The sequence below is a fragment of the Lemur catta genome, chromosome 23 (assembly GCF_020740605.2).
Source record: "Lemur catta isolate mLemCat1 chromosome 23, mLemCat1.pri, whole genome shotgun sequence".
NCBI lineage: Eukaryota > Metazoa > Chordata > Mammalia > Primates > Lemuridae > Lemur > Lemur catta.
In genome coordinates this window covers 18,763,604-18,788,679 of record NC_059150.1, presented here as the reverse complement: position 1 = coordinate 18,788,679, position 25,076 = coordinate 18,763,604, and the positions used below count along the sequence as shown (strand labels likewise).

The window sequence follows — 25,076 nt, the reverse complement described above, 5'->3', positions numbered from 1 at the left end:
CTAGCCCGGGCAACAGAGCGAGACTGTCTAAAAAAAAAAAAAAGCTTTCTTGTATCACAGTGAAAATATTTAATGTTCTTTTGAATAAATGACTGTTCCTCTGATCACTCTAGAGTTTTGACAGACACTGTTATCGAAACAGTCTATAACCATAATTTAAAATTTCCACTTAGATGTAAGTGTTCAAATTTCCAAAAACTAAGAGTTTTTTGGGTCACTCTCTTACTTTTTCACATTACCACTTTGCTTTTGCCAATATATACACTAGCACTTCTAAAGCTAGGTGGACTATAACATTGTGAACTGATTGTCTTTTCTGGTTCTTTAAAGTTTATTTTGGTATTAATATTGCTATTCCTATTTTATTTTGTACTGCATTTGCCTAATACAGCTTTACCCTTGCCTTTATTTTCAATCTTTCTGTATACTCTCCATTTTATACAGATAGTGCTCCTCCAAGGTTGGAGATATGGAAGCAAAATAGGAAAAATTCAGTGGGCAGTACTGGTGCCACGATGCTAATTTTCTTTATCTTTCTGCCACCTTTGCCCACCCCAGGGCCACAATTCCTGTCCACCTCGCTCTTTACCTATACCAGTAAGAGAAAAATTCTTAACCCAAGAGAACTGAGGTGTTTGAGTGGGACAATTTGAGTGGGAGGTTTTCCTTTTACAACATTTCATAAGCAATTAAAATATAGGGGTAAAACAGAGTTTTAAAAAATTTCAGAGTGCATAACCTTGGTTCTGCCTGAGGAAGAAGATTTAGTAATCTGGGAAAATGTTTATGTTTCTTAAAAAAAGGTTATGAGATAGTTTATGCAATACATATATATACACACACACCCCCCACTATATCACATTAAAATACACGTTTAAATACAGAAAAAATATATAGATTTTAGCAACACTGGAAACATCACAGTTCATATTTTTTCTTTATAATCTTTTTGTTTGCCAAAATTTCTGCAGTATGTATTCCTCTGTAAAAATGATGGCCTTTTAATTGTTAACGAATATATAGTTAGCAAAACATGAACTACTGATAGGTAAGTGAATGAACAATTCAAAGTTGTAAATACAGTAATATCTCAGTATTTGACGCAGATTGGTTGCAGGCCACCCCCAGCAAAATCTGCACATACTCAAGTCCCACAGTTAACCCGGTGGAACTGTGTAAGAAAAATTGGCTCTCTGTACATGCAGGTTTCATATCCTAAGAATAATGTATTTTCAATTTGCATTTGGTTGAGAAAAATCTGTGTATAAGCAGACCCACACAGTTCAAACCTGTGTTGCTCAAGGATCATCTATAGTTAACATTTTGAAGAAATGTCTCACTCGTTAATAAAGAAATGCAAATTAAAATAATAAAGTATCATTTATCTTTAAGACTACCCAAACTAGTAAATCTATTAATACAGGCATTCTGATAACACTGAAATGTTAATGGTTGAGGCATTCTGATGATACTGTAACGTTCCATTAAGAAATTGTAGCAGTCAATAACACTGACAGATTAAAGTAACCAACCCACTGCCTAAAACCAGTGACAAAGCTGGTTCACTATTTCTGAGGGCACATTGTTCTCATGTATAAATCAAACAAAATACCCATCAAAAACCAAATGGGTTTTATCCAAAAAAAGAAAGGCCAGGAAAATGGCTCACTATAAATAATGTAAAAATTCAAGCTTACAAAAGGAGAAAACTTATACAGGGAAGTCTTAAGGAATCTCACCATAAGTTACCTGAAAAAAAATGCCTATTTATTTAAAGCTAATCTATTGGGACTAAAGATCTTATTCAAGATGAACTGTACAGCTCTCCCTGTCAGGTAAAATCAAAAGATTAATTATGATTTAGCCTAGCTAAAAGTATTGATGTATTCATTACAAAAAGACGTGAGAACCTGACAGAATGCCTAAGTTTACATTACACAATGGTATTATGTATAGAATGCTTATATACTTAAGGATATGGTTCCCAACCCTATCAAGTGAGAAGATGAAAATAAAGGAGCAGCCAGAGAGAAACAAAGATAATAATCAAGGAAATCCAGTGCTAGAGAAGACATAAGAGCGTGTTGAGATGGAAGATATGAGCAATATGGACAAATGCTGATAAAGTTAAAAAAAAAAAAAAAAGGCGGTGGGGGAAAACCCAGACTTCACCACTATAAAACATAGAGGGCTGACTGCAAAGTATCCAGCCATGTAACCTTTCTCATTATATTAACAGTGACTGGATACTTTCTGGACAGCCCTCATACACCTGTAACGGAATTCAACTTGTACCTCTTAAACCTATTAAAAAAAACCAAAAAATAAGGGGAAAGTGTCCATTTTACATTGTGAAAAATTTTTTTGGTATGGCAGAAAGCACAAGCAAATAAAGACGTAATGGGCAAACTGAGAAAAAAATATTTGTAACATAATCACAGATAAAAGGTTAACATTGCTAATATGAAAGTTTGTTTGGAAAGTATCCGGCCACTGTTAATATAATGAGACTAGTTACATGGCTGCATACTTTCCAGACAGACCTCCTGTATGAATAACTTAAAAAGACCAAGAATCCAACAAAAAAGGGATAAGATATACAAACAGGCAGTTCATAGAAAAAGACATGCAAATAATCCTACATGCCAAAAGATGTTCAACTCATAGTTTTAAAAATGCAAATTAAAAGAACACTGAGATATCACACACTGATAAAAATACACTAGTGGCAAAATTACAGACCAAGGTTTGTCGACCTCGACACCACTAGCACAGCACTGACATTTTGGCCAGATAATTGTTGTCATGGGCTGTCCTGAACACCACAGGATGTTTAGTAGCATCCCTGGCCTCTAAGCACTAGCTGCCATCAGCACACGTCCTCCTCCAAGTCCTGATAGTCAAAAACATCCCCACCAGGGTCCAAATTTGGATTGATTTCTGTACTGCTACCTGTTTTGATACAAACTTCCTTTTAAAATGTGCCTAGCTTACCAAAATTAACAAAGGGGGCAAAAAAAGACTTTAAAAAACTTTGAGGCAAAATTAAACAGATACCTACAACATAAGAGAAACGGAAAATTGGATAGAGATAACTTGTTTCATGTAAATCTAATAGTACCTGTAATTTTTTTCTGCTTAGAATCTAAAGATTTGTTTAGAACTTATTTAAAAATAACAGACTAAAGACTGCTTATGATAAAATCATGTCTCTCACACTTGAGGCAGTGGTAAACAGATGTGGATTATTATGTGTCACTTTAAACTGTAGGAGTTTTGTCTCTGAATACCTTCTCTGTTGGGGGAAAAACACATTCACTGAACCACTCATGACACATCGTAGGTCACTGACAATGTATAAACTAATTGTTGGTTTGCTATTTACATAAATATCAATTTAGCATGCTTTAACTTTGCACATTAATATTATAGGGAGGCAACTGGTTTTCTTATTAGTCTTGTGGGTTTTCTGTTCAAAAAAATTCATGACATCTGTTTACATTTACGTTCTCAAACCTAGAATGTGTATATTTACAAATGTATGTTATCATTCCTAGGTACTAATTTGTAGGTGTCTTTACATATTTCAACATACAAACTGTAACATTCTATAGTGTGCTCTCAAAGTGTGTTTAGCTCATCTGAATATACCCACACTGTTAAAGGACTCAACATTAATCATTAAAACATTAAAAAAAATCTCCAGGTATTGTCAAATGTCCCCTGGAGGGCAAAGTTTATGAAACAATCAGAAAAATCTAAACATTAATTGGATATTTGATGATATTAAGATACATACTTTTAGGTTTGATAATGGTATTGTTATGTTTGAGAAAAGGAGTTTTTAGATACAAATGGAAATATTAACAAATGAATGATATTAGGTTGGTGCAAAAGTAATTGCGGTCTCCGACCCTGAATTTTAAATCATTGTAACTAGGCTCGAACATACCTTTATTAATTAAAATAGGAACCACTACAATCAACACATTTTTGCCAACAAGAATGTTTATTCCTGTAGCATAAAAATCCCCGCTTCAAAGGATTTGACGAACTCTTGCAAAGCATTTTCTGCCTCTTGCTGGTTGTGGAAGCGTTTTTCCTGCAAAAAGTTGTTGAGGTGCTTGAAGAAGTGGTAGTCGGTTGGCGAGAGGCCAGGTGAATATGGCGGATGAGGCAAAACTTACGTAGCCCAATTTCTTCAACTTTTGAAGAGTTGGTCATGTGACATGTGGTCAGGAATTGTTATGGAGAAGAATTGGGCCCTTTCCATTGACCAATGCTGGCTGCAGGTGTTGCAATTTTTGATGCATCTCATTGATTTGCTGAGGATACTTTTCAGATGTAATGGAAAGTTGTCGTGGATGAGACCTGCAGCAGACCACCGAACAGTGACCATGACCTTTTGTTGGTGCAAGTTTGGCTTTGGGAAGTGCTTAGGAGCTGTTTCTGGGTCCAACTGTTAAGCTAGTTGTCACTGGTTGCTGTATAAAATCCACTTTTCCTCGTACGTCACAATCCAATCAAGAAATGGTTCATTGCTGTTTTGTACAATAAGAGAAGACACGTCAAAATGACAATCTGATTTTGTGGTCAACTCATGAGGTACCCACATTTCAAGTTTTCTCATCTTTCCAATTTGATTCAAATGCCAAATGACCAAATAGAATGGTTGATGTTGAGTTCTTCAGCAAATTCTCGTGTAGCGGTAAGAGGTTCAGCTGTGATGATTGTTCTCTCAATGGTTGTTGTCAACTTCAGATGGCCAGCCACTGTGCCCCTCATTTCCAAGGCCTTTGTTTCCTTTGCAAAACTTCTTGAATCACTACTGCAACATACATTTGTTAGCAGTTCCCCGGGCCAAATGCATTGTTGTGGTTGTGAGTTGCCTCCAACATCAAAAGTAACTGCAATTACTTTTGCACCAAATTAAATATTTGCAATCTGCTCCAAGATAACTTAAGGAAGGGAAGTAGACAGTAGAGATGAATCAAGTTTGGCCATGTTAAAAAGTGTTGCAGCCAGATGATGGGAATACAGGGGTTCATTCATTATAATAGTCTTACTTTTATACATACCTGAAACTATCCATTGCAAAACAAATTTTAAAGTGTCCTTTGCATAGGTCACTTTCAGGAAATGTAATTTATAGAGTAAAAGAGCAAGCACCAGATGAAGTGATAGGAACAAGGATTTGCCTGGGATAAGGAGGTAAGATAAAGATGGTAGCTAAAAGTAGAAATAGGCTGTTACAATTTTTTCCCCCAAATTTACCCATTCATTATTCATTCAACCAAAAAACATTTAAGTGCCTGCTATAGACCAGGAATCATACCAGATACCAGGGACACAGTAACAAACTAAAAATATTAATAGACAAAAAATCCCTACCCTCATGAACTTACATTCTAATACAAGGATCCAGGAAACAAAAATAAATTAGGTTAGAATGGGTTTCTCACCTTGGCACAACTGACGTTTTAGGTTTTAGGCTGGATGATTCTTTGTTGTATAGGAGGCTGTGATGTGCACTGCAGAATATTAGCAGCCATCTCCACCCTCTACCTACTAGATGGCAGTGGCCTCCTCCAGTTATAACAAAAATGTCTCTATATATTGCCAAATGTCCCCAGGGGACAAAATGGTCTCCAGTTGAGAAGCAATGGGTTAAAAGTTACTAAATGCTATGAAGAAAAATGAAGCAGTGAAGGTAGATAAAAAGTGGTGTAGGGTGGCAATGAATTTACAATTTTAAATAGGATGGCTGGGGAAGAGTCCTCCAGGCAGAAGAAACAGTTAAGTACAGAAGTTTTGAAGCATGTTCGAGCAACTATAAGGCCAGTATAGCTTGAACAGAGGGGGCAAGGGAGAAAGTAGGAAATGCATAGTCAGGGCATTTAATGGGCAAGATTGCTAGGGACAGAAAAACAAGTGAGAGGTAATGGGAATCAGAAAAACAGAAAGCAGAAAGCAGTTATAGAAAAACAATAAAGGAGGAAATGGTTGCAGAACAATAAAAAGAGGGAACAGTTATTTCAGTTTTAAACAATGGGGTAATTAGGCCATGGAATACTGATCACCAGTCAGAGAATGGGAAAACACCATAAACAATTATGGAACTTTCCCCATCACATATATACTAGAAAGAATTACTGGAACGTAACCTTTAAGTCATGTCTATACCAGGAAAGAACTCAGTCCCCAAAGCAGTGACGTACAATTAATAATTATAACTAAACATAAACCATATAAAAAGAAAAACACAGAGGTAGATAGGGTCTTCTTCACTCGAAAGGAAACGTCTTTTGCTTTGCACCCTTAAATTTTCCTGACAGTAAATTTTTCATGCAATTTTGCTGAGTGTTTGTCATCTCTCTCTCTTGCAGGCCAAGGCTTATGATTCTTCCAAGCCCAGAGCCCAAGAACTGGGGCAACACCTCAGAGTCCAGCCATGGACTGAATAGAACCGTGACAAGATATGAGCATGCTAAAATGCTAATGAAAAAATTAAAGTAGGGAATTGCTTCTGGTACAGCTAACTAAGTTCCTACTGCAGATAACAAACTTTAGGACAAAATTTCAAAACACCCCCCACAACTATCTATATTCAGGCAATAAAGGGTGAACAAAAACAGGCAGATTCTAAAGGAAAGCTAAAATAGGGAAGCAGGGAATATCAAGGGTCTAATTTCTATTTATGGAGGCTTTTAGCCTGAGTGGACTAATCAGAGAATGAGCCGTTTAGAAAAACCAAAGCTGCTAGAAAGTGAGGAGGGAATCCTGAAAAGGAAAGAGCCAGGAAGGAGAGCCCCATATTGTGCGTACTCTGCCCAAATCTTTGGCTAACGCCCGATCCACACATGTATAAGACAGACTCCAAGCCGCCTAGCAAAGGATCAGAAAATTAAAGTGAGATCGAACACCCAAAAGACAGCATTTGCAGTTTGAGCCCAATTAACTTAATTGTCTGATAAAAAACAACAAAATCAATATTCTTTGTAGGAATATAATATTACTCAAGTCTCCACAACATAACATTCCAATGCCCAAAATTACCTGACAGAGGAAAATAAGATCCAATCTCAAGAAAAAAAAAAATACAAGAAACAGAGTCCAACCCTGAGATGATTCAGATGTTAGAATTAGCAGGCAAGGATTTTAAAGCAGATATCAGAACTACACTCCATGACATAAAGGAAATCCATATTCATATTATGAACATGTGCTTATAATAAATGAAAAGAAATGCCATTAAAGAAATAAAATCTATAAAAAAAAAGAGCAAGTTGGAAATTCTAAAAGTGAAAACAACAGTATCTGAATGAAATAAGTTCACCGGATGGACTTACCAGTAAAATGAATTTGACAGAAAACTATCAGTGAATCTGAAGATAATCAATAGCAATTATTCTACTTGAAGAACAGATAAAAGAAAAAAAGAAGAAAAATGAAGACAGTTGCAGGGACCTATGGGATATCAAAAAGCTTAACCCAGGAAGAGAAGAAAAAAACGAAAACAGAAGAAATACCTTAACAAATAATACCCAAAAGTCTCCCAAATTTGGTGAAATATGTAAATTTATGGATTCAAGAATCTCAACAGGCCGGGTGAGGTGGCTCACGCCTGTAATCTTAGGACTCTGGGAGGCCCAGGCGGGAGGATTGCTCAAGGTCAGCAGTTCGAGACCAGCCTGAGCAAGAGTGAGACCCCCGTCTATACTAAAAATATAGAAAGAAATTAGCCAGACAACTAAAAATATATAGAAAAAATTAGCCGGGCATGGTGGCACATGTCTGTAGTACCAGCTACTTGGGAGGCTGAGGCTGAGGCAGAAGGATTGTTTGAGCCCAGGAGTTTGAGGTTGGCTGTGAGTTAGGCTGACGCCACAGCACTCTAGCCCAGGCAACAGAGTAAGACTCTGTCTCAAAAACAAAAAACAAACAAACAAAAAAAAAGAATCTCAGCAAACCCCAAGCAAGGTAAGTACAAAGAAAACCACACCCAGTCACACCACAAACTCTAAAAACCAATTATGAAAAAAAAGATCTTAAAAACAGCCTGAGAAAGCCGAGACATTACATATGGGGGAAAATGATTGGATTACAACTCACTTCCCATAGAAAACAATGGAAGGAGACAATGCCACATTATCTTCAAAGTGCTGTGTGAGGTGGTAAAAAGTATTTGTGATCTTTGAGCCCATTTCCTGGCACACAACACCTAAAATCCTTAGAATTTCCAAAGTGGAGTCTTTCTGTATGCTAATGAGTTGACTGGACAGCCTCTAGGTAGCTTCAGAATGGGGGCTGGTATGCTGGAGAAAGACCTAGGCATGATTAGAGGGTTTAGACTTTCAGCCCCACCTGTCAACCTCCAAGAGGGGCTGAGCGCTAAGCCGATCACAAATGCCCGATGATTTAATCAATCATGCTTATGTAAGGAAGCTTCCATAAAAACCCAAAGGACAGGGTAAAGAGAGCTTATGGACAGCTTAATACATAAAGGTTCCCAGAGGATGGCAGGTCCAGGCAAGGTACAGCAGCTCTGTGTCCCTTTCCCCATACCTTGCCTTATGTATCTCTTCATCTATATCGTTTATAATATCCTTTTATAATAAACCGGTAAACAGAGGTAAGTTTCCCTGAGTTTCGTGAGCCACTGTAGCGTATTAAACCCAAAGAGGGGGTCGTGAGAACCCCAACTTGAAGTTGGTCAGTCATAAGTTCCTGAGGCCCAGACTTGCAATGGGTGTCTGAAGGGGGTGTAGTCTTGTGGGAATAAGCTCTCAACCTGTGGGATCTGAGGCTATCTCCAGATACATAGGTCAGAATTGAATTGGAGAACACCCAGATGGTGTCTGCTACAGAAGTGATTGCTTGCTTGGTGTGTGGGGAAAAATTTCCACACATATAGTCACAAAAGTATTCTGTTGACTGTTGTGATGTGAAAGCGGAGGAAAAACAGTTTTTTACACTCACATGCTGAAAGAAAAAAAAAAAACCCTGGCACCCCAGAATTCTATATCCAATGAAAATACTCTTCAAGAACAGTGAAATAGGCCAGATGTGGTGGCTCATGCCAGTAATCCTAGTACTCTGGGAGGCCGAGGTAGGAGGATTAGCTCAGAGAAAACAAGTTGCCAAGGTTCACTATGGAACATATTTGAAAACAATGAAAAATTATAACCCTGGGTGTCTCCACACTTACTGGGTTTGCATGTAACCTTACAACACACATTTCAAGTGGTTGGCCATAAGTACTTACCCCAATAGCTGGAACTTCTTCACTCTTTATTTCATTTATTCGCACCAAATAGTTAACAAAATCTCTGGCAGCATTGCTCTGCGCATCTTTTTTATTGGTGGAATTGCCCATGCCAGTGTAATTATACCCTTCCACCTGAACCTGTAACAGTCAAGAAAAAAATGTATTAAGAGAGTCACATGGGTAATTCTGGGATTTTAAAAATTCATAATTCAATAGTCCATTATGAGATAATGAACAGCTAACTTTTGGAGATACATACACTCTATAAATACACTGAAAATAACACACCTAAAACAATTCACGGGCTACCTAAAGAAAAAATTCGAATTGTCCAGTGTTAAGCTAATCCAAAAATAAGAATATTATTATAAGTGGCTCAGATATTCTCTTCTCATAAACAGAATATACACACTAAAATCTGATTTTATAATATCCAAGAACAAACTCTCCATTTGTATGTAAGCACTTTGCTTTGAAGCAAACAAGAATTGCTCTACTTTCTAAAGCCATTAGTAAAAATCCAAACAGCTGATCCAACTTTTCTGATCCTCACTACTTGTACAGAGAAAGCGGAGGAAGATACAGGTTCTAATAAGAATAATTTACCTATCAGATTGTTTTAAAAGTAATGTTCATTTGAAAATGATTTATAATGAATTAGTAGCAGTCAAGTCACAGTAAAGAGCTACTCTTTCCAAATGTGCAACACATTAACATTTCCAAACACAAAACATTCTTCTTTTAATCCTAAAATAAGCCACATAAATCACATAAATATAAACTGTATTCATTAGTACCTCACACATGAATTTCTGCCTGTTTTTGTTCCCCACTGCTCTAATTTCATAGGATGGAGACAACTTCCTTTTGCCACACCAGGCATATAGAAAATTTTTGACGTCACCCATGATTCAGGTGTCTTCTTTAGATCTAAGAAAACAAAAGTTAAAAACAGTATTATTTATAATAGCAAAAACTGAAAATAACTAATTCCTGGAAATTGTTGAAAGTATAGGTTAAATACACGATAGTTTGTCATGCTGCTATTAAACCTGCCTATAAAGAAATTTTAATTACATAATTCGAAAGTTTGTGACATGTAAAAAAAAAAAAGAAAAAACTGTATGATTTAAATGACATAAAAACATATGCATAAATCAAGACTGGAAATATCTCCCAAAATGGTTACCTTTGGAACCTATGAGTGATTTTTATCTTTTCTTAAAAAATATTTTATGTGATGTCCTACATTCTACAATGGGTACCTTACATATTTTAACTCATTTACTCCTCACAACAATGGCAGATATGATAGATACTATTGTTATTGCCTTTTTACAGGGGAAGAAACTAAGGCTTCGAAGGTTTAAGATCTTTTCCAAGCCACCCACAACGGAGGCCTAAATTCAAATTCAAACTCCTATGTTAAGAAATGGTTATCAAGCCTGGCATGGTGGCTCACCCCTGTAATCCTAACATTCTGGGAGGCCAAGGCAGTAGGTTCACTTAAGCTCAGCAGTCTGAGGTTGTAGTGAGCTATGATGATGCCACTGCACTCTAGCCCAGGCAACAGAGACTGTCTCCAAAAAAAAAAAAAAAAGGTCATCACTCTGAGTGGATCAATCAATAAGCTAAAATCCAATGGTTTATTCTCATACTAATTATGACTGCTAGCAGACTGTCCTCAAATGTGTAACTGATGTATTAGTAAGCCCAATTACATTAAGCATTCGGTTCTTGAACTGAAGACACTAACCTATTAAATGTTTTATGCCAAATCTCTCCTTTTGGCCTTAATATCCTCAAATTTTAATGAATAACAAGTTTTCTTTAAGTGCAACATACCATACTTCTTGGCACTCCCCCAATAACCCAGTCCTTAAAATACCAAAAAATACAGTTTATGAGTCTAAGAATAAGCAAGATATTTGATACCAAATTTAGAATCAGAGAAAATATACTATGAATTTAGTCTGCTGTAGGAAGAAATTCCATTACTAACATCAAACCTGTCTTTTCTTCATGTTTAGTGCATTTTGTTAGCACCTACATCTGTTATCAAACTGGATCCTAGTATAAACTTGTTAAATTTATCGTGTAGCCCAAGTCTAACTGTCGTCAGTCATTTGAAGGGACTATCCTATTAATGGAAAAGCTGAAGATACCTATCTGCAAATTCCACCCCTAAATAATTAATTTAAAAAACAAGCCCTCAGGGTGAATGAGTAACATAAAATATAAAGAAACTATGCTATCAAATTCCTTTCTCCCCAGTCTCATCCAACTCCATAAATTTCAATACCAACTCTATGCTAATGATGCTCAAATATATATTGCAAGTTCAGTCCTTTGTCCTTAAGCTCCAAAATCAAGTTCAGCCAACTGTGACACTAACACGCCCATCTGCATGCTACCTTGGCATCCCAGTCAAAACGGAATTTTAAATTTCCTCCCAAACCTGTTCAACCCCTAACCCTACATTCCCATCTCCATGAACGGCACGGCCAAGTTACTCAGGTCACAACTTGAGAGTCATCCACTCCCTGAAGATGCTCTACAGCCATCCCCTGTAGAGCCCCTGCTGCGTGCCAGACAGTATCCCTAGTGGATCACCTACATGATCTATTTCACTTAACCCTTACAACAGTATAGATAAGAATCCTCACTATCCCTTTACAGAGGAGGAAACTGAGACAAATAACTTACCCCACAAGACAGAGCTCCTAATTGGAGGAGCCAGAATCCCAAGCAAGATCTACTACCCTCCACCACTCTGCAATTGTCTCCAATCCATTCGCTTCTCTCCATCTCTCGTCACCACTACTGCACACCTGGACTAGTGCGATAATGTCCTACGTGGTGTCCCCGTCTCCGCTCTCGCCACCCTAACACCCATCCTTCTCCCCACACTCCAGCCACACGGCCTTCTTTCAGCTCCTGTCCCGTCTCTGGCCCTAGGCGACACCTAGCTAATCCTTTCTGCCTCGGCAGCTGACGCATTCTCGCCCGAGGGCCGAGGTGGCAGCTCGACGCCCCTCTCAACCCGCCAAGGCGGCGCTCTCCCAGGGTACTTTCACTCCCGTCTCCTGCCAACACCTGCAGCCATTATTTCCCCAAGGCCCCGCACCCAACCCCCACTCCCGACCGCCACCTCCGAGGGAGGCGCAAGGACTGCGCCTAACCTGCCTCCCGCTCCCGCCCCAGGGCCGGCAGGGCGGCCGCAGATATTTGTGACAGGACTAAATGACGGGCCGCAGGAGGGTCAGCGCCCCGCCGGCGACCACCACACGCGGCCCACCCCCCTCACCTCAGCGGCCGCGGCGCCGCGGGCGTACGCGGGCCGGAGGAGGAAGCGGGCTGTGGCTGTTCTGGGGACAGCGGGGGGAAAGGCTGGGGGCCTCTGGGGACCGCCGGGGGCGCGGGTAGCGCCAGCGCGCCGCGACGACCCGCACACGCAACCGCAATCTGGGCCCCGGCGGCGGCTCGCCCCTTCCCCCACCCGCCGCCGCCCGCGCTTCACAACAAAGCCGGCTGCAGAGCCGTGGCCCACGCCTCCTGCCGCCCCTCACGGCGGCCAAATCGTCCCTCCCTTACCGGCCTCCGCTTCCTGGTGCCAGAGAGCACAGCCCTCTTAGGACCGTCCGAGGCTCCGGCCTTCCACAGAGACAACGCAGAAGCGCCCGGTAACTCGCGTGGAGGCAGCGGCGAAATGGCTCCGGCCGCAGCGCGAGAAGTGCGGGCGGGGGAGGAGGGTGTGTATGCGCGTACGCATGCGCAGAAGGCGAGGGGGTGGGGCGAAGGCGTTCGGGTGGAGGGGGCGGGGCGAAGGCGTTCGGGCGGAGGGGGCGGGGCTCAGCAAGCGCGCCGCACCTTGCATGGCGTCGCCTAGGAGATCCCTGCACCCGGGTCCCGCCGCTTGGGGTAAGGCGCTACCGGCTTGTGGGCGTTTTAGGAAGTTGAGGGCCTGTAGCGTTTAGATGCAGCAAAATGGTTCGCAGCTTCTGTCATAGGGATCTCTGGTGAAAGGAGGTATCCTTGGAAGACGGAACTGGAAATCTTGCTAACTTAGTAGGGTTGCTGAGATAATTAAATGAGATGGCATGTGAGGGGAAGCTTAGTTCAGTACCTGCCACGTAGCAGGTGTTCAATTTCAATTGGCGTTGTTATGTAGTGATTCAGATATTCTGAACGTCAATGTCTTTTGAAAGAAATAAGCTCTGTGAAGGCAGGGACTCCTACCTGGCTAACGCAGGTCATTCACTCCAGGGCCTGGACCATTGTAAATGCTCAGTAAACTAGTTCAATGCGTGAATAAAACCTGCAAGGCTGGTTTTATTATTATTATTAAATTGGATGCAATTGTGTTTTCCAAGGCTTTGGAATAATTTGTATTCTCATCACTTAAATTTTGAACTCTAGTGCCTCCCACGAAGGCAACGATACAAAACATTTCAGCCGGGCACGGTGGCTCACGCCTGTAATCCTAGCACTCTGGGAGGCCGAGGCGGGAGGATCGCTTGGGGTCAGGAGTTTGAGACAAGCCAGAGCAAGAGTGAGATCCCATCTCTACCAAAATTAGAAAACAAATTAACCGGGCAACTAGAAACAGAGAAAATTAGCTGGGTTAGGCTGACGCCATGGCACTCTAGCCTGGGCACCAGAGCAAGACTGTCTAAGAAAAAAAAAGGAAAACAAAAAACAAGTTGGGGTTGTTTCAGAGACTTCAGACTAATCACTTATCTGTTATATCTATCTATCCTTATTTTCCACCGCCTTCATTATGTTTTTCCTAACCCTTCTAGCTCATAGTGATCAATCCCTTTACTCTTAATCTCTTACTCTTAAAATCAGAACAACACAGTTAAGCATTTACTCATTCTTTTATTTTTTTCCTGTGATTGCTCTTTAATTAAGAGTCAAATCATTTGAGGGAAAGACCATAATGTTTTTGTACTCTTCAGGGTGCTGCAAGCAGTAGGTGCCTAAGAGACATTACAACTGATACCAAAGAAATACAAGAAATACAAAGGATCATTAGAGATTATTACAAACAACCTTATGCCAACAAATTGGAAAACCTAAGATGAATGGATAAATTCCTGGACACATACAACCTACCAAAAGTGAATGAACCAAGAAGAAATAGAAAACTTGAACGGACTAATTATGAGAAGTGAGAGTGAATCAGTAATAAAAAGTCTCCCATTAAAGAAAAGCCCAGGACTTGATGGCTTCACTGCTGAAATCTACCAGACATTTAAAGAACTAATACCAATTTTTTTCAAACTATTCCAGAAAATTGAAGGGGAGGGCATTCTTCCAAACTCATTCTATGAGGCCAGCATTACCCTGATACCAAAACCAGACAACAACAATAAAAGAAAACTATAGGCCAATATCCCTGGTGAACATAGATGCAAAATCCTTAACAAAATGCTAAAAAACTGAATCCAGCAGCACATTAAAAAGATCATTCACCATGATCAAGTGTGATTTATCCCAGGGATACAAGGATGGTTCAATATATGCAAATCAATAAATGTGATACATCACATCAACAGAATAAAGGACAAAGACCATATGATCATCTCAATAGATGCACAAAAAGCATTTAATAAACGCCAACATCCCTTCATGATAAAAACTCTCAACAAACTAGATATAGAAGGAGTGTACTTCAACAAGATAAAGGCCATATATGAAAAACCCACAGCTAACATTATACTGAATGGGGAAAAGCTAAAAGCTTTTCCTCTAAGAACTGGAGCAAGACAAGCATGCTCACTCTCACCACTCTTATCAGGAGCAGGTGCCCGATAGTTATTAATGATAAGGGAGACTCAACTAGTAAATGTAGTAGATAACAAACACAACAAAAGTATCAACAAATTAAGTGTAAATAAATTGTTCAGAAGTGGATCTTTAGCTTTCAAGAATTAAGGAGAATTTTGTTATTGAGTTGGTCCTTAATTTAGGCTTTGCACCTGAGACCTAGAGTCCCCTGGGAATTGGGTCCCATGACTAGCATTACCTTTGTAGGTTGCTCCTAGCAACTAGCAGCCTCTAAGATCTTCTGTTTCCATTTGCAGATGAAGCTTCAAAACATGCTCCAGAAGTACAGAAAGAGGACAGATTTCAATACAACTATTACCTGTTTTCAGTAGATGACTATCTAGGAGACTTCAGAGATTAGCAATGCAGGACAGAGCAGGGTAGGATTTTTTTTTAAGCTTTTTTTCTTTTCTTTCTTTCTTTCTTTTTTTTTTTTTTTTTGAGACAGAGGTCTCACTCTGTTGCCTGGGCTAGAGTGCCATGGTGTCAGCCTAGCTCATAACAACGTCAAACTCCTGGGCTCAAGCAATCCTCCTGTCTCAGCCTCCTGAGTAGCTGGGACTACAGGCATGCACCACTATGCCCACCTAATTTTTCTATATATATTTTAGCTGTCCATATAATTTCTTTCTATTTTTAGTAGAGATGGGGTCTTGCTCCTGCTCAGGCTGGCCTCGAATTCCTGAGCTCAAACAATCCGCCCGTCTCGGCATCCCAGAGTGCTAGGATTAGAGGCATGAGCCACCGCACCTGGCTTTTTTTTAAAGCTTTATAGGAAAATAGGTACCCATCTTCCTACCTAAGAATTTGACCAAAATTCTTCATGATAATGACCACATAATGAATGGTCTGTTTCAACTGGACTACTTAACATTTCACATTTACTTTTTGGGCTAGAAATAACTGATGAAAGAGTTGACTTAGTTTCTGAGATTGGTGGAAAATAAAGAATATAAAGATATATCTTAAATTCAATCTGTGAACTGTATGGGGGGACTGACAAAGTTTTTTGTGTCATTTATTACTTCTGCCAATCCAACAGACTGAGGCAAAGTGTCTGACAAAGAGGATGGGATGGTTATAACAGATACCTAAAGTTGAAATGGATGATGAGAAATGGGGATGTTTTGGTTCATCTCTCTTCCTCTGTTCCTCAAATAAGCAAAAGGTGAAGGGTTGGGAGATGGAATATGAATGCCTGGTACCAGAACTAGGATTTAAGCAGGTTGTGATGTCTTGAGAAGGCCAGTGTTGGTGACGTTTGAGCCCACTCAGAGGCTTTTGAACACCACTTCATAGGAGTAGAAGAATACAGTATGTACTGTTTTGTGTCTGGCCTATTTCATGCAACATAATATTTTTGATATTTACCCATGTTGGTAGATGTAACAGTACTTCTTTTTATTGATGTACAGTACTCTATTTTATGAATATTCCACAATTTATTTATCCATTTTCCTGTTGATGGACATTTGGGTTATTTCTAGTTTTGGCTAACATGAATAGAACTGCTATGAACATTCTTACTGGTCTTTGGTCCCTCTGAGTTTTTTTTCTTCCTTCCTTTCTCCTCACCACCCCCCTCTGCCTTTTAACTGCTTGAAGTATTGGGATTGTGAAATAAAGTTCAGTATCTGGCATATACCACATTTGTACTTCTTTTTCCTAAAAAAGAAACAAACACGGCATCTGAAAATTACCTTGCATTCATTGTGCCCAGATTATGGTTGAAACCTGAGGCCCCACCAAAAGCAAGAAAGGTGGAAAGCTGTACAGATAATGGGATCTGGGGTGAACTGCAGTGACCAGTATTTCCAAGAGCACAAAAAGTGATAAGCCACTCCTCAGGAACAAAATGTACTAACCCAGAACATCCCAGAAAGGATGCACATTTCACTCACAAGGCATTTTTCTTTTTAAACAACAAAACACAAAGCTGATCAGAGGTAGACTTTGGATTATTTTCTAAGATTTAGTTTGTTGTTGTTGTTGTTGTTTAATTTTAATTTTTTTTTTTTTTTTTTGAGACAGAGTCTTACTCTGTTGCCCGGGCTAGAGTGCCATGGCGTCAGCCTAGCTCACAGCAACCTCAAACTCCTGGGCTCAAGTGATCCTCCTGCCTCAGCCTCCCAGGTAGCTGGGACTACAGGCATGTGCCACCATGCCCGGCTAATTTTTTCTATGTATATTTTTAGTTGTCCAGCTAATTTCTTTCTATTTTTAGTAGAGATGGGGTCTCGCTCTTGCTCAGGCTGGTTTCAAACTCCTGAGCTCAAACGATCCACCCGCCTTGGCCTCCCAGAGTGCTAGGCTTACAGGTGTGAGCCACCGTGCCCAGCCTAAGATTTAGTTTTAAATGTGTTAGTACAATGCAGTTACATGGCTCAAAGCCCATGGCTTTGATATAACATTAGGTTCCAATTTAATATGACAGACACAAAGAAATATGCTGTAGAGTAGAATTGTGGGTGCCTACTTACTAACTGAACAAACAATACAGAGTTGGAAAAAATAAGAACAGGGCATGAAAGGTGCTAACTGCAGCCAATACAATATTTTAAAACAAAAGAAAAGTGATTTTTTAAAAAGTGGAATTAATAATGGTACTGACAATGGGTTACAGTTTAAAGGGCTGATGACTGTTTTAATGCAATGAATACCAGAGATGAAGTATATAATTTGGATTCCAGCAGAAATGATGGTCTAGATGTTAAAGATAAAGAATAAAACCTATCAGATACCTTTAAAATGATTTTCTTTCATGTTACACAGTTATAGTATTCATTGAAATGCCAATTTCTATCAAAATTCATATTTTTTTATTGCTTGTTATACACCAGTATGTATGTACCATATGTATCAGTGAATATTTGTCTTTTTTACAAGCAAGCATAGCATTGATTCTGGAGATCTGGTCAAACTGTGAAGTCAAAGCTGAGACTATTGCGTTAGGAAAAGGACAATACTAATTAGGAGTAATAGCAACCTGAAGACCTGCTAGATCTGTGACTATTGCTTGGCACTCTTATTAATGGATGCTTTAGATGTGCCCATTCACTCAAGCCCTAAGGGTGGATCATTTTGTTTCACCCTGTCTAAGGACACCCAAGAGTGTAGTATGTGGTATTTGTACTACTTCCTTCTACCTCAGGCAGGGTGACCTTAAATAAGGCAAACTAGTCTTGGACTGTAGACCATCCTGAGATGTTGACGCATTTGCCCACTTATGGGAACCTATTTCTAGAACCTCAAAGATACCCTTGTTTTGTATGCTTGCTGATGGGTGAGAAAGGTCACATCAAAGGTTGGCATTTGCAAAAACTTCTGTGCCTACAGGGCCTAACCCAACATCTGGCTCAAACATGGGACCCTGACATTTATTAAGGTTATTATAGCGGCTGTGTAGAAAATATATTAGAGGTAAACACTTGATTGATGTACAGTCTTCTAAGGTGGTCCATCTGGCATAGAACTTGAATCCCCCTTGTAACTGGCATTCGGATAGAGGTAGCAAGTCCTGCTGGATATAGTTCTGTATGTATTTTGTAGAATCCATTGCATCATGTTTACTAATTGTGTGATTAAGTTTGAAGAAAATCCTTTAAGGTTTTTCTTTTGGTTGTCTAACTTAAAATGTTACAGTATTCTATGTATCAAATGATTTCCTGAGTCACCAAGGGGGCTGACAGAGAAACCATGATTTGGGTCCGTTATTTTGTCCACCCAAGTAGCCATTTCTCAGCCCCAGAAACCCTACCTAGGGCTTAGCTCTGCTATTTGCATGATTTGGGTTCCAAGTTTCCTTCTTACTTCCACCGAAGGAAACTGGGGGTTGAGTAAGCATATGATAAGGGAATGGTTAAATGGGCTAGATGTGTTGTTTACTTGATGTGATAGGCTTGTAAATCCCATTCCATTTCCCTATATGAAAAGCCTCAGAAAGTCCCTCAGCCCAGCCTCCTCCTAGACATCAGCTTCCTACAAGCAGGAATTTTCTGTGCTCTGCAGATGATGACAAACAAAGAGGACATTTCTCTCAAATTGTGGCAAACAGCCTTTCTGGGAAAGTATGTGCATTACTCCTGCCCAGCCCACCCACATGGCATTTTACTATGTGTATGAATAAACTCAAGAGAGACCCTAAGTAAAACCAATCCCTAAAATCACTTTGTCCCTAATGGACTGACTTCAGATTTCTATCTTGAAACAAAGAGGTGAAAAATCTGCCTTTAGTATACTGTTGAATGAAATATTTCACGTGCTATTACTTTAGTTTTAACATTAAAAATAATTTAGAGATAGATTTCAAAGGAAACAGTAAGTTCATAATATTCCAAAATTTTACTTGTTAAAGGCAATATTAATGGCCTACTGCCAAATAATATTCATTACTTAAGCAGTTACATGTTAAAATATGTAGAGCTAAACTCAGCCCTGGTCATTTTGTAATCATCATATTTCTCTTCATGTTCACAAGATCTCATTAACCATCTTAAAAATCCTCTAAGTATTGACCTCACAAGAGCAAAAATAAAAAAATAGTTCTTTGCTTAGTGGATACCCAAAATTAATTTTAAAAATTAAATTTGGCTTTAGTATCACTAAGTAAAGGTATCACATCCTTAGAGCCCAATACTAATAAAAACCTCACTTTTCTTCTTTCAGGAAATTAATAGCTATAAAGGCAAAAACGGGGGTAAGGAGATAAATATAACAACTTTTAACTAGCTGACCAATTAAAGAGAGGGTTAACAAAGATAATCGAAGCCCACTGATAATTTCAAATTTACATTTTCAAAAAGTTTCATTTTTCATTTGAAGAGATAAAAAATAAGGAGAAAACTGATGTGAATTTCAAATCTTTTCCTCTGCTAATAAGCAAAACAATTAGAGACAAAATGAAAACAAAATCTTAGGTAATTAATAGACTGGATAAGTTTAAAATCACTAAAAGTTGACTGTCGACACACTTTGATATTAGAAAGCATACACCAAGGTTTGTTAGAAGGGAGATTAAACAGCTGGTGATATATTACAGAAAAAGAAAGGAGTAAAGGAGATATGTAGAGAAAGCTGTGAGTTCTTTGGGTCCTCTCCAAATCTTCTATCACTAAAGGAAAGTAGCTGCTTGGAAACGTGACAGGGAAATATCATAACAGTAGCTCCTGGGTTTATCACAGAAGGGAAACTGGCCTTTGATTCCAATAATTTAGGGCACTGGGGGCAGGGGGTAGGGGAGACTCTATCTTCTCAGAAGAGGGAGGGAAAGTTTGTGGTACCCAGAGCAAGAGCCCTTTCGTTCTTTGAAACTTTGACCTTTGGGAAGTTCTCTGTATAGCAAGAAGTGGAGACTTAAATTCATCTTTGGGGACAGCCTTTCTTTCCTTATGAGAAAGCTACCCTAAAGGGTCCTTTAGTTATAGGAACTGAAGCAAGTCCTCATCTGACCCAATGTTTTTGGGGAAAACTGTGATGGCATAAATATTCTGAAAGCATCTGTTCTAGGGCCAGACAGAGCAGCCAGATGAGCTGGTGTGTCAGTAGTTGTCCATAGTTGGGCCATGTTGTCATTTGCTAGTAAAGTGCCTGTCTAAATGCAGTAGCTCAGAGTTTTCTTAGCTTCCAAATGAATATTTATTAAAATGAAAGTACAGTATAGTGGTTTAAAATTAGAAAACTTTAAAATAGGATTAAGAACCAGAAATCAAGATAATGGGAGCTCACAAAGGCAGATAGAATCAATCAATTACGATTTTCCTCTCAACTCCATTTCATTCACATAAATAGAAATTTCTCTATAAAAATTTTGTGAAATGAATGACTCCTTCTAGAGCCTTTGCCCTTTCACAAAATAAAACTTTTTTAGGCTCAGAGTAGGTACTTCAGTACTTGTTGATTGATGTGAGTTTATTTCAAGTTATCTACAATATCCCTGAGAAAAGAATGCTCTATTTAATGTGGATTATGTTTCGATGTACACACCCTGATTTAACAGTGAGGCACTAGCTACAGGCTTCCAAGTTCCTGTCCTTCAAGCTAGTGAAAGAAAGGAAATTCAGGCTCTTCAGTTTAGCCTCTGCATTATCAGTAAACTCCCTGGAGGCCTTCTGCAGTGGAAGCCGGGGTGGGCCCATTGGAATCCCGGACACCAGAGTCATGATGGCTTTGGTCTGTGATACTCCAAAACCTAGACAGGAAAAATAAATGAGGAAATGTGACTGGTACCATCCACTTCCCTACAAACATCCCAAAGAAAAGATCATATGCTAACAGCGACTACTATGATAGGATAAGGTGAAGATACAAGACAGGAATATTTACAGTCAACATGATAGACTGAGCAGACATAAGAAATCCCTTTTTCTGTGTCAAACACATAAGAATGCTGGAAAATATTTACAAATTGACAAACTGTAAAACAAAACAAAGGCTCAAAGTCAATCTTAAAACCAAGGAGGCACCAAACGTGTCAGGAATAAAGAGGCCAGAGGGGCAAGGAAGAGCTAAAGCCAAACAGCCCTTAAGGATAATCTGATTTAGGAATATACTGTGGTTGATCAAATGATGTTGGACTTCATTGCTAGGATAGAATTTAGTTCAAGGTCATTTAAGAAGCCCTTGGGAAACGCACCACTTAAGGTGGCTAATGACTCAATGCCGCTGTTTCAGTGCTAGTGTTAGGAAGCTGGCACAAGAAGGGAGGATGAAGGCTTGGGTCTATGCATGGTGAGAAGCTGGAATTAAACCCCCTGTATAAAACTGGTAGCCAGCCTTCCTCGAAAAGCAACTGAGAAAACCCCAGCCCACTGGTCTGGGGATAGAAAGACAAGGAACCTTGACTTCTGCCAGGGCTGGGGATGGAAAAAGACCTCATGAAAGAAATCCCAAGCCTGTGCCACAGGTGAATGCTGGATCCAAATTTGCATCGTGCACTTGGTATAGGCACCAGACTATGAAATTAACTTCAAGACTGGTTAGAACTGGTGGAACTAAAGTGTCCCAGCAGAGGCAAATGCAAACCCACTTGATAGGGTACCTGACAACTTAAGGTATAATGGATTACCCAGAAAACAGCAGTCTCAAAAGCTAAGAGCTCAGAGTTAAAAGTTACAAAGCCCATGAGAAAACAAAGCAGCATGAGAGCCAGCATCTGCACAGATGACAAAATTCACATCCTGAGAGCAGGTGACAGAAAATTCTGAAAGAGACTTCACAGAGATAAAAGAAGGAATAGACACCATAGGCTAAGAGAAGGATACACACATAAAAAACATTTAAATTTTTTTTAAAAAGCCAAAAGGAAATAGTGAAAATAAAAAATATATATTCAGGGAAATTAAACTGTAGAAAACATAGCTAAAGAAAGAATTAGTGATTTTTGAAGGTAGATCTAAGGAAATAATCTAGAACACAGCCCAGAAACACATGTTAAATATTAAAAATTAAGATACAGATTTGAGAAGATCCAAAATATTATCTAATATGCTTTCAGAATGAGAGACTTGAATGAATGTACTCAAGACAATATTCACAGATAACAGCAGAAAATTTTTCAGAGCTGAAGAAAGCCTTCAGATTGAAGAAGCAGATGAAAAAGCAGGCAGACTGTTAATATGTAAAAAACATAACTAATAATTACCCATCACAATCCTCAATCCCCATCTTCTAAAATATCTGTGATTGGTTTTCTTATCTTGCTTATTGCTTTTGGATTCAAGATAGAAGAAGTAACTTTCTTTTGCTAAGTTAATTTACTTAGTTACAACAACTGAGCATGGGGAAGGAAAATACTAGCATGGCTAAATATACAGTAGTCTTCCCTTACCCACGGTTTCACTTTCTACAGTTTCAGTTACCTGTGGTCAAGTGTGGTCCGAAAATAGTAAGATATTTTGAGAGAGTGAGAAAGCGAAAGAGCAAGACAGAGATCATATTCATAGAAATTTTATTATAGTATATTGTTATAATTATTCTATTTTTTTGTTAGTAATTGTTAATTTCTTACTGTGTCTAATTTATAAATTATACTTTATCACAGGTATGTGTGTATATGGAAAAAACCAACTATATATAGGGTTCAGTACTAACCACAGTTACAGGCCTCCCCTGGAGGGTCTTAGAACATATCCTCCACTGATAAGGGGGTACTGCTGTACACAGGCAAACTCTTAGTTCTTTTAAAATTTTAATAGTTCAATATCTATTTTAATGTTCTTTAGTGACATACAACTGTCACACCAAACCCACAATTTTGCAGAAAGTGTTGCTTAGGACAAGGGAATAATAATAGGTCATCCATAGCACTGGTAGCAAACAAATAGGACCAAAATCATGAAAGTGAAAAGCAAATGGAAACATTTTCTTGGAAGGGTTAAGAGAGCTAGTTGAGAAGGCTGTGAGAAAGACAGCATAACACAGAATAGGTGCTTGGGGAGAGGGAGGAATTGCCAGGTTGAGGCAGAAGGGCTGTGGCAGGGAGGTGGGAGGTCTGCCAAGAATCAACTTAAAACTTTTCCTGCACTGACCCAGGTTCAATTGGCCCAAGGACCAATCTCTTGCAGAAGAGGAGTGAATGGTGGCATTTGTCATGGAGTAAGATTTAAGAGACTCTGGAGAGTTTCCTCTACTCAAATTCACTGTTATTCCCCCCACCATCTCCCAATTTTACTTTGTCATATTATCCAAACCCCCATCCATTTGAGCTTACTTTTGTTAATAAACTCTTTTCATATTGTAAATACCCTTGGGAGAGCTGTCAGTCATTCACAATTTAGTAAGATCTGTATTTAGACTGCCTTCCCGTAAGCACTTTAGGCTGAAGTCAGACACAGTGAGGTTAGTAGAATTTTAATAAGCAGAGTCAAGTAAAGGGAGGGAGTGCTGACAGTGTAGGAGAGAAGGAGTAGAAAATGTGGCATGTGTGCTAAAATGGAGGAGAGAGATTTATAGAAGCCCCCCAAAGACCTTCCAACTGGGTTTACTTCACCATTTTATATGTGTGGCCCTGAAGGTTAATGCTGGAAACAGAGCACTGCTGGCAACAGACCATTAAAAGGCGTTCTTGCTGAACCCTCAGAGAAAGTGATGGTGTTCCACTCTCCAGCAGCAAAGCAGAAAACAGACACGGCACTTACCTAGTTTGACCACAAAGTTGATAAATCTCTGGATACAAAACTAGAAAGAAACAAACAGATCTGTAGTCAGCATTACTCAACTGTGAAAACAATATAAAGAATTTAGAAGTCAAATTACAGAAACCCTAAAAAGTCCACACACCTTAGTTTTCTGAAGGTCTGTTAGAGTGGAGAAAAATGGCCAAGTGAGGATGGTCAGGACCCATCCAGGGTAAGGTAGGATCTTTTCATACGTGCAGACTCTACAGAATGGGCTGTGCAGAAACAACACTCCAGGGATGGAACCGTACGAGACAGTATTAAGGGGGACGTGCCCTTATCCATCTAGCTTGTGAAGGTAAACTCATCAGCTAGTGCGGTGGCTTTCAGACTGGGTTACACAGAGCTCTGGGGTACCTTATAGATGCCTAAGGGGCATTTGGCCAAAGCTAAGATTTACGGGAATCAATTTCTAGATCGTTCCATTGAGTGCTATTTTCTAAAATTGATCAGCATAAGAATTTGCATGTAATGGAGGTACAGATTGTCCTTTTCTATTTCCACTTTCTTCCACAGTCCTTCTTTTCCTGCTTTTGAAAAAAATAAGACATACCTCCAATATCACTGCCTTGGGATGCCTCTGAGGCGCCCACTAAAGGATGCTTTGCACTTCTGCTCCTTCATCTCTGACTTCCCTGCCGGCAGCCTGTCCTGTTCAAAAAGATCCCACATCTGAGCTCTATCGGGACCAAGCACTTGCTCCGATCTTGCTACAGCCTTCCATTCCTACTTATTTTCCTGGGATACTCCTTTCAGCCACTTATACCATTCTGAAAATCTCTTTGTCTCGTAGCCCTCAAAAG

At 39.4% G+C, this 25,076-nt stretch overlaps 2 protein-coding genes across 9 annotated transcripts in view; both read right to left on the bottom strand.

Moving 5' to 3' along the window:
* The window catches only part of DHX9 (DExH-box helicase 9), a 53,096-nt gene extending 40,096 nt beyond the window's left edge, over positions 1 to 13,000 (bottom strand). Inside the window, exons 1-3 of the mRNA XM_045536367.1 lie at positions 12,863 to 13,000; positions 10,066 to 10,198; positions 9,266 to 9,406 (exon numbers count right to left, since the gene is read on the bottom strand). Coding sequence (XP_045392323.1) covers positions 9,266 to 9,406; positions 10,066 to 10,176 — 252 coding nt within the window. The 5' untranslated portion in view covers positions 10,177 to 10,198; positions 12,863 to 13,000. The remainder of the gene's footprint in view (positions 1 to 9,265; positions 9,407 to 10,065; positions 10,199 to 12,862) is intronic.
* A 7,981-nt stretch (positions 13,001 to 20,981) lies between these two features.
* Positions 20,982 to 25,076, bottom strand: part of NPL (N-acetylneuraminate pyruvate lyase) — a 33,288-nt gene continuing 29,193 nt past the window's right edge. For 5 of the 8 annotated variants that reach the window (XM_045536360.1, XM_045536361.1, XM_045536362.1 and 2 more), the window contains exons 11-12: positions 24,235 to 24,274; positions 20,982 to 21,287 (exon numbers count right to left, since the gene is read on the bottom strand). In XM_045536360.1, the coding sequence (XP_045392316.1) occupies positions 21,103 to 21,287; positions 24,235 to 24,274 (225 nt within the window). In that variant the 3' untranslated portion in view covers positions 20,982 to 21,102. Of the gene's footprint in view, positions 21,288 to 24,234; positions 24,275 to 24,376; positions 24,489 to 24,826; positions 24,925 to 25,076 lie in introns of all 8 variants that reach the window. The other 3 variants (XR_006731104.1, XM_045536365.1, XM_045536366.1) reach the window with 3 other exon arrangements.